Genomic DNA, 14,950 nt, shown 5'->3' with positions numbered 1-14,950 from the left:
GACAGACAACACACTCTGCATCCCAGGACTGAAGGATCAGCTTTTCTTGCCAAAAAAGACTTCACTGAAACAAAACAAACAAAAAAAAAGAGGTAATATTAGCTAACCTGAAATAGCAATTTTAAAGCAAGATCTCAGAATACAGAAAAGCTGCTTTTATCATAATACAACCTATGGAAATTGTACCTGAACATATGGGAAGATTTCATGCCCTTGTGAAAAATGCATGTTATGAATGGCTTTTTACAAATGTTACAATGAATATTATATGTGTAATGTTAGAAAGTTATGCTGTATTAATTCTCTCAAGTAGTGTGTTAAATATAGTTTTAGGTTCCGACATAATATTAAAATAGAGACTATGTATGTGGGGGAATTTTTTTTTAGGAATGAGATATTCACTTTGAGGAACACCTAAATCTTCCAAAGGAGAGGAAATTGTGGCTTCTTATCAGAAGAAACTAATTTCTTCAGGCCTTGCTCAGACTCGAAGATGCCAGGGGATTAAAGGAAACAGATGACATACAACAGACAGAGTTTCTTGTTTAGAATAGAATGTATGCATAACCATGAAGGATGTATGAATATGCAACAAGTGTATTGTTTTAAGGGTGATTCCTTTGTTCACAAGTCATGTTTTTTGTGACTTAGTGTCTGAGAGCATCCGGACATCCGTAATTCTTTGCTTTTTATTGTCTTGTAATTGTCTTAAATCTAAACTTTATTACTCTAATTGTATTATTATTTTCATAACCATTTTATTATTATTAAACTTTTAAAATTTTAAAAACCATGTGATTGGCGTTTTTCACACCCTGGAACACTTTTTGCATCTTATTTCCATGAAGTGTCACATCCAAGGCCATCTGCGTTCATCTTCTTGGGTGTAAGCACAACGCCAATCCCATCAACCCGGGCCTATTTCGGGCCCGGATTTTCCGCCTCAGCCGCGGCTGCCCCGGGCTCCACTCCCCGCCCCGAGCTCCGAGCTCCGCTCCCCGCCCCGAGCTCCGAGCTCCGAGCTCCGCGCTCCGCTCCCCGCTCTGGGCTCCACTCCCCGCCCCGAGCTCCGGGCTCCGAGCTCCGCTCCCCGCTCCGAGCTCCGGGCCCCGGGCTCCGCTCCCCGCTCTGGGCTCCACTCCCCGCCCCGAGCTCCGGGCTCCGAGCTCCGCTCCCCGCTCCGAGCTCCGGGCCCCGGGCTCCGCTCCCCGCCCCACTCCGCCCTCAGCGCCGGGGCCGCCCCTTCCCCCGGGGACCGGGCCGGGGTAAGGAGCGAGGTCCGGTGGCTCGGAGGAGCAAAAAGCAGCTCTTAGAGCCCATCTCTGAGCGCCGGGGGGAGCCAGGGAAGGGCAGAGCGGCTCCCGGAGCCCCTGAGGGGCGGGCACGGCCCTGGCGGGGGGAGTTGCCGAGCACGGAGCTGCTCCAGGCCTGGCAGAGCTGGGGGTGCTCCCCTGGAGAGGAGAAGCTCCAGGGAGAGCTCAGAGCCCCTGCAGGGCCTGAGGGGCTCCAGGAGAGCTGGAGAGGGGCTGGGGACAGGGGATGGAGGGACAGGACACAGGGAATGGCTCCCACTGCAACAGGGCAGGGATGGGTGGGAGATTGGGAATTGGGAATTGTTCCCTGTGAGGGTGGGCAGGCCCTGGCACAGGTGCCCAGAGCAGCTGTGGCTGCCCCTGGATCCCTGGCAGTGCCCAAGGCCAGGTTGGATGGGGTTTGGAGCAGCCTGGGACGGTGGGAGGTTTTTCCCCACTATCTCATCTAACCATACTCTCCATTTCAACTCATTCCCCCTTGTTCTGTCACTATCTGCTGTTGTAGCTAGAGAGGGGGAAATTTGCATTTAATTTTTTTAAAATGAAGAATTTTATCCAAGCGTTACTGTAATCCACTACAGATTTGAAAAGGATGCTGCTCAGGTTTCACAGCTGATGTGCAGTACTGTACATTTACCCTGTGGAGCTGAACGTGTGCTGCTCTAATCCTGCTTTGACTTGATCACGACTGAGTTGTGATTTTACCCATCTGTTGTGGTGTGTAATGTGGTGTGATGTGACTGTAACATCCCAATGTACCTGCCGTGCTGCTGTAAGTGATCAGTGGAACTGATTTTGGTTTTGTTTTTATTTGCAGTGCTGTCCCATGGCAGCTGCCCCAGCAGAGAGCTCCTGCAGCCACGGGAAGGGGCTGGGGTTGAACCACAGTGACAGCAGCTCTGCCTTGGACTATTCAGGGGACACCTTTGAGTCCTTCAGCGAGGAGCAGGAGAGTGAAGCACCTGGATCCTGGTGTTCCACAGAGGATTTGGAGGGAGCAGCTGTGTCAGAGGCTTTGGAAAGCTCATCATCACTGGCAGGCCAGAGTCCTGCAGGTATGCAGAGCTCTCCCTGCTTGGGGCCAGCCTTCCACAGCTTCAGTCACTCAGTGGTGGGGACTTGAAACATTAAAAATAAACATGTGAAAATTGCATGCAGTATACCTGCTGTGCAAAGTGCCCTCCAGATCCGTGCTTCAGACAGCTCCATGGGAAGGACTTGGCCATGGAAATCCTTCCTTAGTAATCTTGTCGTGCTGAAATTCTGTTGTCGCCTTAAAAAACAATTCTCCAAGCTACTTTTTACCATGTATGAAAAGTAGCTTGTTTTGTCACTACCTGCTGTTGTAAACCTTTTCTTCCCTGTAAGTTTCTTTTATATACTAGAAAGGGAGAAATTGGCATTTAATTTTTTTAAATGAAGAATTTTATCCAAGAATTAGAGTTATCCCACTTTTTTACCATGTATGAAAAGCAGCTGGGCCATAAAACAATTTTTCCATGCGATAATTTCATGATTTGAAATACTGAAGAGGGCTGAGTAGGACCTTAAAGCTGCAGGAGATGAGGGATAAAGCAGAAGCTGAAATCTGTGGCCTCATCTGTGTATTGCTGTGGCTCAGGGTTTCTCCTCCCTAGCAGGGAGGACTGGCACATTCAAGTGGAGGATTATTTGCCTCCCACTTTTCTTTCTTCACAATGTGTCTTCTAAGTTTCCTTTTTTCCTTGCAGAGGAGGAGTTTGAAGCAGTGGATCCTGCAGCTGTGGAAAGAGCTGCCATTGGAAAATGGATTGATGCCATGGGAAAACGGATTGATCTGAAAAATAAAGACACTGGGATTAGGCCAGACAAATCTGCCATCAGAACTCCTGCTGGTGAGTTGGGTAACTTCAGCAGAGGCTGTAATTGTTGCTTTTGGAAGGAGATGTAAACTTGACTTAATTTAACAGCCTGTGTATAAAATTTAAGCCAGCTAATTAGCCTGGCTTAATTAGCCAAGTAATTAAGTACAAAGTTTCTCTTTTATGCTTTATTGGAGAGCAGTTTGTCTCCCATATCTCACATGGCTTTGATGCTCCCCCCATGTAGTGACATTATCCTGGTGATGCATTACCACAAAACCTGGAAAAGTACATTGAAAATGTCCCCATGTTTGACAATTAATTTTTAAATTTAATTCAGGCTTTTTCTCTCCTGCTGTAGAGGTACTAGGAAATCCAGGCATTTTCCCCTCCAAAATAAACATGACTTCAGAATTTATTGTGTCAAATGGGTTTTCCCCCTTGTTAATCAACAGTATTGATAATTGAATTATTTGTTTACCCTGTTTTAGTTCCTTTCCCAAGCTGAGGGAGGCAGTAGGGCACCGATTTTGGCAGGAACAATGGAGCAGCTTTACCCAAATAGTGATGGAGTGTAGGGAGGAGGAGGAGGAGGAAGGAAAGGAGGAAGGAAAGATCCATTTCCATGTACTGGTTATGCAAGGAACTGTGACAGCAGATGGTGGGATGCAAGCCCTGCTAAAGTCTGTCAAAAAGTGGGTCAGAGATGCTATTTTTAATTAAGAAAAAAGAGCAAGAAAGCTGTAACTGAGTAAAAAATAATGGGAGCAGACGGGGAATCTTCCTCAATCTACATGGTGATGGGAAGTGAGCAAACTTGGAGTTTTGTAGGTCACTGTAGGACTCCTGCCTGGGTGCTTCATGGCATGGGATTTGTGTACCAGCATCCTCAAAGCACCCAACTGTCCTACAAAACAGCAGCTCCTCGGGTCACTTCCAGGCTGGTGTGAATTGCAGAGCTCCTTCCCCCCGTGGCAGTGCTGGGGCTCCTGGCTCATCTCCTGCATTCCTGTTGCTGCAGTCGAGGGAAGGCAGGAGTGTGGAGCAGCTCATCTGCACCAGGGAGGCTTCTCCTGGCCAAAAGACTCTTCCTAAAATACATCAGAGTCCTGTGACTGATTCCTGGAGGCTGTGAGGGGAGCTGATGAGTTCAGAGGCACTGAAGGAAGGGAAAGGATGGACCACAGCTGAAGGCTGAGGATGTTTTCCCTTGAAAGATTTTATTCACAGAACCACCTGCAGATCCCTGTAGTTCTGCACCAGGGAATGCTCTGCCTTTGGCTGGGGGGTGCTGATGGCAGGGGGGTCAGAGTGGTCACTGAGGCTGGGCAGCGAGTCCTGTGTCACTGTCGGGGCAGGACGGGAATGAGGAGACTTAGATTAGAAGGCTGCTGAGAGTAAAACTCCCAATTTATTCAAAATACACTGCTCTTTTATACAGAGCTTCATGAGGACCAAATCCATTGGTCCTGAAGTGAAAACAAACCACAGCATTGGTGTAAAGTGCTTGACGCACAGTGATAGAACTTAACTATGAACAATATGAAAAGCAAGAGAGATAAAGAATTATTTACATTCTCTCCAGCTCTTTCCCAGGCCTCTGCCTGGCTGGAAATTCTCAGTTTCTTTCTTTGACTGAATCTGAGTCCCCCAGTCCTGTTCCACAATCTTGAGCTGGTTTGTCTTTGCTTGTCCTGTCACTTGTCCCTCAGGCAGCCTCAGGTACATTGGTGCTTCCAATGATCCATATGAAGAGCACAAAATGTGGTTCATGCTTTCCTTTCATGCAAACACAGTACCCAGCCATGTTATCCCCAAATCAATCATAATGCCTTTTTTATTGCAGAATGTTACCATAAAATAAGCACAGCAACTTTTGTCTTCTGAAATCTAGAAATGCTTCTCTTGGACTTAATCCTTCAGCACTTGGTAGCCCCCAACTTTTGTGTTGTTTTAGCAGCTTGGAGATGTTTTTTAATGCAGTAGATGAGCTCACCTGGAAGTGGATTGCTGCACACTCAGCTCAGTGAATCGTGTGCACTGAGCACACAGGGTACTCTGAATTAGGGGCTGTTTTAGTGCCTCAAGACTTTCCTTCTCATCTTACTACTAATAGGCTTAAATGTGATGGGGAGGGCAAAGGGTTCTGCTTGACCTGTGGGAGCACTCTGGAATGTCATTTTTATTTTGCATGGTTTTCTTTGTGGGCTGAAAGAAGAAAAACACACTGGCCTCAGGAGAGGTGAGAAATTTTCATCAGAGTTGTCTTTGTCCCTCCACCCCAGTGTGGTAGCACGAGCTCTTATTAGGCAAATGCAGCACAACACGACTGTAAAATCTCAGTTCCACAGAGATTGCTTCATGTTAGTCATCTTCAAAATGTGCTCAGGAAAAGGCAATTCTTCAGCTTGGATGTATCTGAAAATTCAGGTGGGGCTCTTTAACCCCCTGGCTGGTGCTGTGCTTACAAGTTGCCTCTCACTTTTGTCATGTGTCTCCAGGAAATGCTTCTCCTGTTTATTTTTCTGCCCTGTTCATGTAATTGTTCCCTGGGAAGGTGGGCAGGCCCTGACAGAGGTTGCCCAGAGCAGCTGGAGCTGCCCCATCCCTGGGAGTGTCCAAGGCCAGGTTGGATGGGGCTTGGAACACCCTGGGACAGTGGGATGTGTCCCAGGGTGGCACTGGATGGGCTTTGAGGTCCTTCCAGCCCAGGTTGTTGTGTGACTCTAGGGTGATTCACTGTGCTGGAGGAGTTTACTCACTTATAATTCCTATTTGTGATGAACAGCCTGACATTTCAGCCTGTTTCTCTCAGTTCTGTGTTATCTGCAGTGGTCTTTGTCATGTTCTTTGTTGGTCAGGTTGTCAGCTTGTTCATCTGAAACTGTAAAATTAATCTAGGTCATTATGAAGATGCTATCTGGAGCTGCAGAGGTAAAACCTTACTGAAGAGCAGTTATTGATTATTGCCTTTCACAGTTATCTCTTTTTACTTTTTACCTCCTTTAAAATAAGAGTATTAGTAGAGAATAATAACAACAAAATGACTGTAACTTTTCCTATTAAATCAAAGTTAGACATCAAAGGAAAAGCAAACTCAAAAGATTTTCTTCTACTCCCTCCTCGTGGATTTCAAATGTCACACTTAAGGCTGGAGTAAAAACCTACACAGGTCACTGAGAAAACCTACAAAACCCACACAGGTCACTGATAAAACCTACAAAACCCACACAGGTCACTGAGTTCCACCCTCTCAGCAGGGTTTGGGATGCAGACATGAGGATTAGCTTGTCTCTCCCGGGCTGCTGGAATCACAGCAGCTTCCTGGTGCACTTTGTGGGGCTTTGCTGCCCAAACCTTTCACATTCAGTGACCTTCCTGGTGGGTGAGATGGGGCTGGCATTGATGCTGTGCTGGTGTCACTTGGGCTGCTCTTGTCACCTGCTCTGCCTCTGCAGTGAAGAGAGGGAGAACTGGATTTGGAGCAACCAAACATCAGGAAAATGTCCTTGAGGAGCAGACATTGGCACTGGACCTCAGATCTGCCACCACAGCTGCAGAAGGAGCATTGCAGCAGGTCTGGATCACACCTGGAAAAGAGGGAATCTGTGAGAGACATGGAATAAACCCAACCCCAAAGCAAGAGCTGAGATCCCCTGGGCAGGTGAACCCCCCACACCTGGGGGAGATCTGAATGTGTAAATACTTCAGTTAAAAGACAAACTTTTCTCATTATTTTTGGGTTTGTTTCAGAAAAATTCTAGTCCTTGATCCCTAATTTATATCCTTTCTGAAATTCCTGTTAAGCATGAGTTAATATGAAGTAGCTCCAGCACTGAGTCGTGCAGTGAGGTTTAAAAATTGCTGTTTCCTTTGCCAGTGTTTCTTCTGAAGTCTGGAGGTGCAGATGAGCAGATGGGTGGGTGTGTGGCAGCACAGGATTTATGCATTATTAGAAACCAATTCTTAATAAAATTGCACTTGTGGATGTCAGAAGAGCCTTAAGTGAGTTATTCAGGCTGGTATTAAACTGTCACTAAATGCTCAGTGGACCTGATGTGTTTTACTTCTCTCTTTGAGTACTCAAATGCTTTTATTCTGGGCTTTTACCCCAGTTACAATGATAACTTTTTAAATCTTTTTATTCATTTTATGTTCAGCATAAATGAACCTGCCAGGAATATTTTATTAATGTGATTAAACCCAGTAGTGGCATATGATTTCCACTTTTTTACATGGTTCTTGTAAGGAAAACCACCTGATGACTGAAATTGTAGTTTCCACTCAGATATTTATGATGCTCCCTCAGAATTTTTTAAAATTAAATTTCTATTTATGTGTCTATAAATTGTCACCATGTCTTTCCTTTTAATAATTTTTATACCTCATCTTCTTAGGAGGAGTAAATTGTTCTGTGATGCTCAATTCTGAACTTAAACATAATTTCCATGTTGTCCATGAAGCCACAAAATTCCTGCTTTAATTTTAATTATGGATTCCCTTCTCCTTTATAAATACTGTATTTCTGAGGAGAAATCCCAGGGAATTTAGGGGAAGTTTTATATTCCCATTGTTCCGTATTTTGAAGATTTGTGTTGTGGGACTGGAATGCCAAGTGCCTGTCTGTAAATTGAATTTAATCTGAAAAAACAGAATGTGGAGGGGTTGTTCAAATGATCCAATCCAACCTCCCAGCAGGAATTTGGGTGTGAATCCTTGGAGTTAACTGGCCACGCTTTGGGGGAAATCTGGGCATGGAAACCTGCAGAGCTGTGGTGTCTCCACCCCACCAGCCCCATGAAATACTGCACTGATTGTGCTCTAAGCCTCTGGAAAATCTCCCCAAAAGCCCTGAATGAAGTTGTAAATCCATCCCAACCCGCCCAGCTGAAGTCTAATCTTGATTTTATTTATTTTAACGTGCTGCTGGGAAGGATAAGAGAAGATGAAAGAGGCAGTGATATTTTTTAAATAAGATCCTATAAAGAATTTAGGAAATGATTGTTGAAGCTTTAGGTGAGAAGTATTTTCTAATTGCACTTCCTCCAAAAATAATTGCCTTTCTGTAGTTTGTGGAATTTATTGGAGGTGTTCCCAGAGTGACTTCAGTGGACACTGCCTCTAATTTTTCTTACAAATTGCTACTTAGACTTATTGATGAAGAGCTCTCTTGATATATTAATTAATTTGGGTTTAGCAAGTTGCAGTTTCAGGTAGTAAGGTGCTAAATCTGTATTATTGACAGCCAGTTTATTTAATGTCATAGTATTTAACTGCTTGCTTTGCTAATCTATTTATCCTGTGCCATTAACCTTTTGTCTTTTTATTTCCTCCTGTCTTTGGAGCCTGTTTTAGAGCCATTTATTTTGCAAGTTCCTGCAGCTCCCATCCCCATTTTTATTTAAACTCTGACTTTAGAACCATTTATTATGCAGGTTCCTACAGCTCCCATCCCCATATGTGTTCAAATTCTGATTTTGGAGCTTGTTTTAGAACCATTTATTGTGAGAGTTCCTACAGCTCCCATCCACATTTGTGTTTAAATTCTCATTTTGGAGCCTGATTTAGAGCCATTTATTGTGCAAGTTCCTACAGCTCCCATCCCATTTGTATTTAAATTCTGATTTTAGAGCCATTTATTGTTCAAGTTCCTACAGCTCCCATCCCCATTTTTATTCAAACTCTGATTTTAGAGCCATTTATTGTGCAGGTTCCTACAGCTCCCATCCACATTTGTGTTTAAATTCTCATTTTGGAGCCTGATTTAGAGCCATTTATTGTGAGAGTTCCTACAGCTCCAATCCCCATTTGTGTTTAAATTCTGATTTTAGAACCTGTTTCAGAGCCATTTATTTTGCAGGTTCCTACAGTTCCCATCCCCATTGGTGTTCAAATTCTGATTTTAGAGCCATTTATTGTTCAAGTTCCTACAGCTCCCATCCCCATTTTTATTCAAACTCTGATTTTAGATCCATTTATTGTGCAAGTTCCTACAGCTCCCATCCACATTTGTGTTTAAATTCTCATTTTGGAGCCTGATTTAGAGCCATTTATCGTGAGAGTTCCTACAGCTCCAATCCCCATTTATGTTTAAATTCTGATTCTAGAGCCTGTTTTAGAGCTGTTTATTGTGCAGGTTCCTACAGCTCCCATCCCCACTGGTGTTCAAATTCTGATTCTAGAGCCATTTTTGTACAAGTTCCTACAGCTCCCATCCCCATTTGTGTTCAAATTCTGATTTTAGAGCCATTTATTGTGCAAGTTCCTACAGCTCCCATCCCCATTTGTGTTCAAATTCTGATTTTGGAGCCTGATTTATAGCCATTTATTATTCAAGTTCCTACAGCTCCCATCCCCATTTTTATTCAAACTCTGATTAATTTAGAGCCATTTATTGTGCAGGTTCCTACAGCTCCCATCCCCACTGGTGTTGAAATTCTGATTTTAGAGCCAATAACTGCAGGTTCCTACAACTCCCATCCCCGTTTGTGTTGAAATTCTGATTTTAGAGCCAATAACTGCAGGTTCCTAAGCTCCCATCCCCGCTGGTGCCCAGTTGTGCTCTGCAGTTGCTGCAGGCAGTGCCTGGCCCTGGCGTTGGTTTTTCCCTGGCAGAGCCGGGGTGGCCCGGATCAAGAGCAGCAATTCCCCTTTCCCAGAGGCAGGCACTGATGCTCTTGCCCTGTTGTTTGTGCCTGGCAGGAGCTGCAGAGCTGTCCCATGCAGAGCTGGCTGCTCTCAGCTCTTTCTGCAGCAGGAGCTGCAGCAGCATGCAGCAGGAGCGCGCAGGGACGGGCTGCAGGCTGCAGTGGGGAGGCCCAGCAAGGCACGCTGAGACACGAGATTCCTGTGCTGTTCCTGCCCGCCTGATCAACAGGATCCTGCTGGAAAACACCAGGGAGGCTGTCAAACAGGTACTGGGGGAGAGAAAGAGAGATTTTCTCTAAATTATGGGAGAACCACTGGAGAAAGAGACATAATAACAGGATCAAGTCAGGCACACCTTCCTGATGCCAGGTTCAGGGCTCTGGAAGAGGTTTTGGATTGACAACCCAAGATTTATCCTTCTCCTTTCTTAGACATCACTGTAGAACTGTTGCTATCAAATAATCACCATAGAATATTCTCTGCTGATAAAATCCTGATTTGTGTGATTGAGAAGGCTGGGGTCATCATTTATTTTATAAAAATCCCTGGATTAGCTGAAGGAAAAAGCCTTTTTCTCTGATTATGTTTGCCCCAATTATTTATCAAATTATTCTGCATATTATTTGTTGTGAAGTCTTTGTGACTTCAGGATTTGAAGAATTCCAAAGACAAAACCTCCCTATGCTCCCAGCTTTCTTAGGTATTAGATAATATTGATAAAAGCAGTTCCAATAAAATCTTGCTGACCTCAGTCCCTGCTTAAGAAGTCTCTGTATCATCTTCAGCTAATTCAAATCTCTTTTTTTGTCACCAGCCCAGTGGGTATCACAGGATGGGTTTTATGCCCCAGCTCCTCCCCTCAGCCCTGCACCTAAAAATAACACTTGAAAGTCAGTTCTGGTGTGATAATTATTTCAGGCTTCCTGTCTTTTAAAACAATTTTGACATTTCAGCCATCTGCTTTTTAGATTTCTATTAATGCTAACCCACCTTGCGAATTTAATGGAATTTTTTATTTCATTTTTATTTGTGTTACATTGTGGGAATACATTCCCTGGGAAAAGTAATTTCAGCTGCTCTTCTGCTTGGTTCTGTCTGTAGCTCCACACAATAACATTTTATCCAGAAAAGTCAGGGAAAAGGGGACAGAGAGGTCTGGGATGGGACTTCCTTGGGTTGATTCCCCTGCTTTTGTAGCAATTTAATGTGTTTATGGAGCCAGATGGAATCTGAGTCAATTAGATCAGATAAAACCATTGATATTTCATAAAAGCACCAACCCTGGGATTTGTGTAATGCTGTTAAATAAGCTTAAGATTTCATGGTGGATAAACTGACCTAGGAATCACTGAGTAGCACTGATTCTCTTACAGAACTGCAGAGTCTGGATTGGATTCTGGCTCAGAGCTGCATGTTTGAACTAATGGCTCCAGAGTTTATTTGCATCTTTATTTATTTATAAAATGTATATATATATATATATATATATATAATTTGTAATCATAACTCCTTTGGCTGCTGCTTAAGGCCTTACACACAGTCAGCAGAGGAACAGTTACAGATGATGGAATTGTGACTCAGAATTATTGTACCACTGCCTAAAAAGCCAATTTTTGTCTTTAGACAGTAGCTCTGTGTATTTTTATTAATTGTTCTCAAAGCTGCCAGGCCAGACATTGCTCATGGCATCAACGTTTCCTCTTCCAGGTGACAGAAGCTGAAATCCACGAGACTTCAACCTGTCCTGACTGCCAGCAGAAGGCAGCAGAGCTGGCCAAGGTTGCCTTTCTCAGGCAAAAAAAGACTCTGTTGGAAGGTGCTTTAATCCAAGAGAAATTGGAAGAAAAGTTTTACTCCAGGGTAAGCAAACATTGTTGATAAAAAAATTATGCTACATTTTATAGGTGCTGTAATGGAAGAATCTGTAATTCAGATTCTCCCTGATTATATGGCAGTGAGATCAGTGCAAACCAAAATAGAATTTGGGTCCATTGTATTAATAAAATGGTTGGGACCAACATTCTCCTCAAGTCATTTGAGGAGATTTATGTCTGATTTATGGAAGCTGAAGGTCATTGCCAGGATGTCCCAGAATTTGGGTCCATTTTGATTATTTCTCCCCAGTTTGTTTTCTGCTGGGCTGTCCAAGCTGAAATGGAAAATTAAATGATGTAATAGGAGGGAACTGCCCATACTGGGCTTCCTTGCTCATCCTTTGCCATGGGAGTCTTGGAATGTGCAAGGATTCCACATCTGCAGTGTGTGATGGAGGCTGAGGCCTTGGGATACCCTGAGATTGCTTCTTGGAATTCCTGTCTCTGTGCCAGTGTCCCACAGATGGAAGCTTTGCTGGCAGGAAGTGCCTCTGGAGCAGCTGGGGGAGCAGTGAAATGTGCAGAATTCCATGGCTCTCCTGTGGCTGTTCTTCAGGAGGGTTTTCCTGGAGGAAGAGCTCTTCTCTCCCTCCTTGGGAGGGGGCAGACTGAAGGCAGGAGCCTTCCTGCAGCTCCCAGCTCTCTTCCCCTGTTGATGAGCAGGCTGGGAGTTTGTGCTGTACCACGCATTCCTTTCTTTCCTAATAATTCCAATCTCCAGAATTCTGACTCTTCCTCACCCGAGCTTCAGTCTCGGGTGAGGCTTCACTTTTCCCACTTTCCCCCCTGCTTCCCTGAAAGGCTAGCTGCTTTTCCCTTCCTCCTTAGGGAAGAATCCTGCTTTTTGGGCCATGCTGCTGGACAGAGTTTTTAAACAGAATCCTTTCAAACCCACCAAATTGTGGGTTGTGCAGTTGGAGGAGTGCTGCCCACCTGGCTGGGCTTGAGGGACTGGGTGTGTGCTCCAGGCCATGAGAAATGGCAGGAATACAATCCTGAATCATCCCATGTTTCCTTTCTGTTTCAGGACATGCTCACACTTCTAGGAGAAGCACTCAGAAGCTTTCCTAAACCTTCAGAGGATCCCAGGGATTTGTGGTAAAGGCTGAAGGGTCAAGAGTGGAAAGACTGAATGAACCATAACTCCAGCAGGTGAAGAACTGGGAGAGCCTCCTGTGGGCAGTCAGCTCCAGAATTCCAATGATTTTGGATCTGAGCTGCTCTGACAGTGATGGATTGGGTGCTGCTTTAATATTCCTGCAGGTGGAACCAGATCTGCCTGGCTGGGGTGTGAGTCAACCCTGCCTCCTTCCTCAATGCAAATGTTGCAATATATTGCAATCCATCTCCATAGGTTTCTCAAATTCCAGAAGCCAACAGTTTCCATTATTAATCTGGCCAGCCAGAAGTATTGGTTTGTTGTTTTTTTATTGTGGGACTGCTGTGGGATTGCAGAGCAGCTCCCAGCTGCTTCCATCCATAAGGAAAATAAATGATTCCGTTTGCCAGGGCAGGGAGGTGTAATTACTGCATTTCAGCTCAGGCTTTGCCTCATGGTAAATTGAAAGTGAGAGCCCCAGGTGGACAAAAAGCAAAGTTGACTATAAAAGGCAGTAGAATGAAATGTAGTATTTATGGAAGGGAAATAATGAGTTTGTAACTGAAATTAATCAGCAGGACTGGAGATGCCAATGGGATGAGAAATGATAATAAATGAATCGTGGAATCTATATAGGATAGAGAGAAAAAAAGCAACAGATTAAAACTGGGCTAAGAATTGCAAGAAAATACTTTGGAATTTGTTGTAATTTTTCAAGATGATGGAATCACTGTTGTTCAAAGATTGGATCTGGGGTTCAGTACACATCCAAATAAAATGGAATTATGCTGGGAATCTTTGGGTTAGACAATGAAATCATCCTCACTGTGGCCTCCAAAGCCTGGTGCTGCTTTGTGGTCAAGGCTGACAGCAGGGGCTCAGCCCCTTGCTCCTGCCATGGCCTGACTCTCTTCAGCCTCCCATTTCCTGATTTCTCTGCATTCCCATCTCTGTGGAAATCTTGGAGGGATATCCCTGTCTATGAACCCACACTGTATTTTTGTGCCAAAGCAGAGAGAATTAAATCCCCCTGTTGCATTTTCTTCCCCCATTTTGGGCCAAGAGCCCTCACTGCTGAAGTGGGCTTTGTATTTCATGGGGTTGTTTCCCTCCTCGAGCTCTGTGTTGTTTATCAGAGTCCTTGAGGGCTGTTTAGCCTCTTGTTCTCACCTCCCACAAACCAATGGAAAACCTGGTGGGAAATGCTGGGATATAAACAGAAGTGTTAGCAAAGTTCTGCCTTCTGCTGCCTAAAAATCTGCTCTGAGTGATTTCCCTGGGAGTGGATCCTGAGCAAGTCAAGCACCAGGTGGGAGCCCAGCCCAGCCCTGAGTTACTCAGTGCTGCTTGTCCTTGCAAACAGCTTTAATTGTCCATCAAAAATATTCCCCCAAAAGCATCCCCTTTTGAATTGTCCCTGCAGAGCACCTGGGTAATGAATAAACTCTGCTTGTTCCTTCCTGTTGCTCTGGAATCCTTAGAAATATTTAAATCCCTTTAATTTCCTGCCTTCCAATCTCTTCATGGATGCCCCACCTCTGTTCCTTAACTTGTTTGGGTGTGCACACCTTGGTTCTCTGAGCCTTTGGAAGTCTGCAAACACTGGGAAAGGCACACAGGATTTCAGGTGGAGCCTTGGAGGGGCTGTCAGGTGTACAGGAGGTGATCAGGAACTGAATCCTTTGAAAATGTCATTTTACAGATTTCAGCCCTTGCAGACCTACAAAAAGTGACTTCCATGCACATGTTGATATTTCTGTTTTCAGAACACAGAAGCTTTCTAGAGCTACTGAAATGTGTTTGCAGCTGCTGTCAAGCCTTTCTGTAAATCCTGAACTCTGAGTTATTTGGGTTATGTGTCTGACAGTATTTGTCTGTGCAGCAGCAGCCTGCTCACACACAGTGCCTGCACAGCTCTTGTTTGCATAAATGTTACAAACAGAACTCAGGTAACTCCTCTGGAAAATCAAAGTAGATTTTGCTGATGGCTGTTGGATGCATTTTCCTGCTGCTCACTACAGTTGTTTCATTCTTTTATCAGCAATGACTGAGAGCTGAGTGTTTTCTTTAGCAGCTCTTAGAGATATGCAATGGAATGAATGATCTGAGCCCCTAAATAATTTATTTTCTAATCCTGCACTTTTTGAGGCTGGAGATCCAAAACTCTGCCAGGGA

General features: G+C 44.5%; 1 protein-coding gene and 1 long non-coding RNA gene across 2 annotated transcripts in view; one reads left to right on the top strand and one right to left on the bottom strand.

The window, feature by feature from the left end:
- LOC140684175 (uncharacterized) overlaps positions 1-14,950 on the bottom strand; it is a 144,068-nt gene that overhangs the window by 63,489 nt on the left and 65,629 nt on the right. The window lies entirely within an intron of this gene.
- On the top strand, positions 1,130-13,570 carry C4AH8orf48 (chromosome 4A C8orf48 homolog). Its single transcript, XM_030272845.4, has 6 exons — positions 1,130-1,265; positions 2,131-2,368; positions 3,044-3,187; positions 9,857-10,068; positions 11,510-11,662; positions 12,704-13,570. Exons 2-6 carry the CDS (start codon positions 2,140-2,142, stop codon positions 12,776-12,778), a joined length of 813 nt encoding a protein of 270 aa, XP_030128705.4. The 5' UTR covers positions 1,130-1,265; positions 2,131-2,139; the 3' UTR covers positions 12,779-13,570.

This window comes from Taeniopygia guttata, chromosome 4A, assembly GCF_048771995.1.
Source record: "Taeniopygia guttata chromosome 4A, bTaeGut7.mat, whole genome shotgun sequence".
NCBI classification, from domain to species: domain Eukaryota; kingdom Metazoa; phylum Chordata; class Aves; order Passeriformes; family Estrildidae; genus Taeniopygia; species Taeniopygia guttata.
This window is presented reverse-complemented; position numbering and strand designations above follow the sequence as displayed.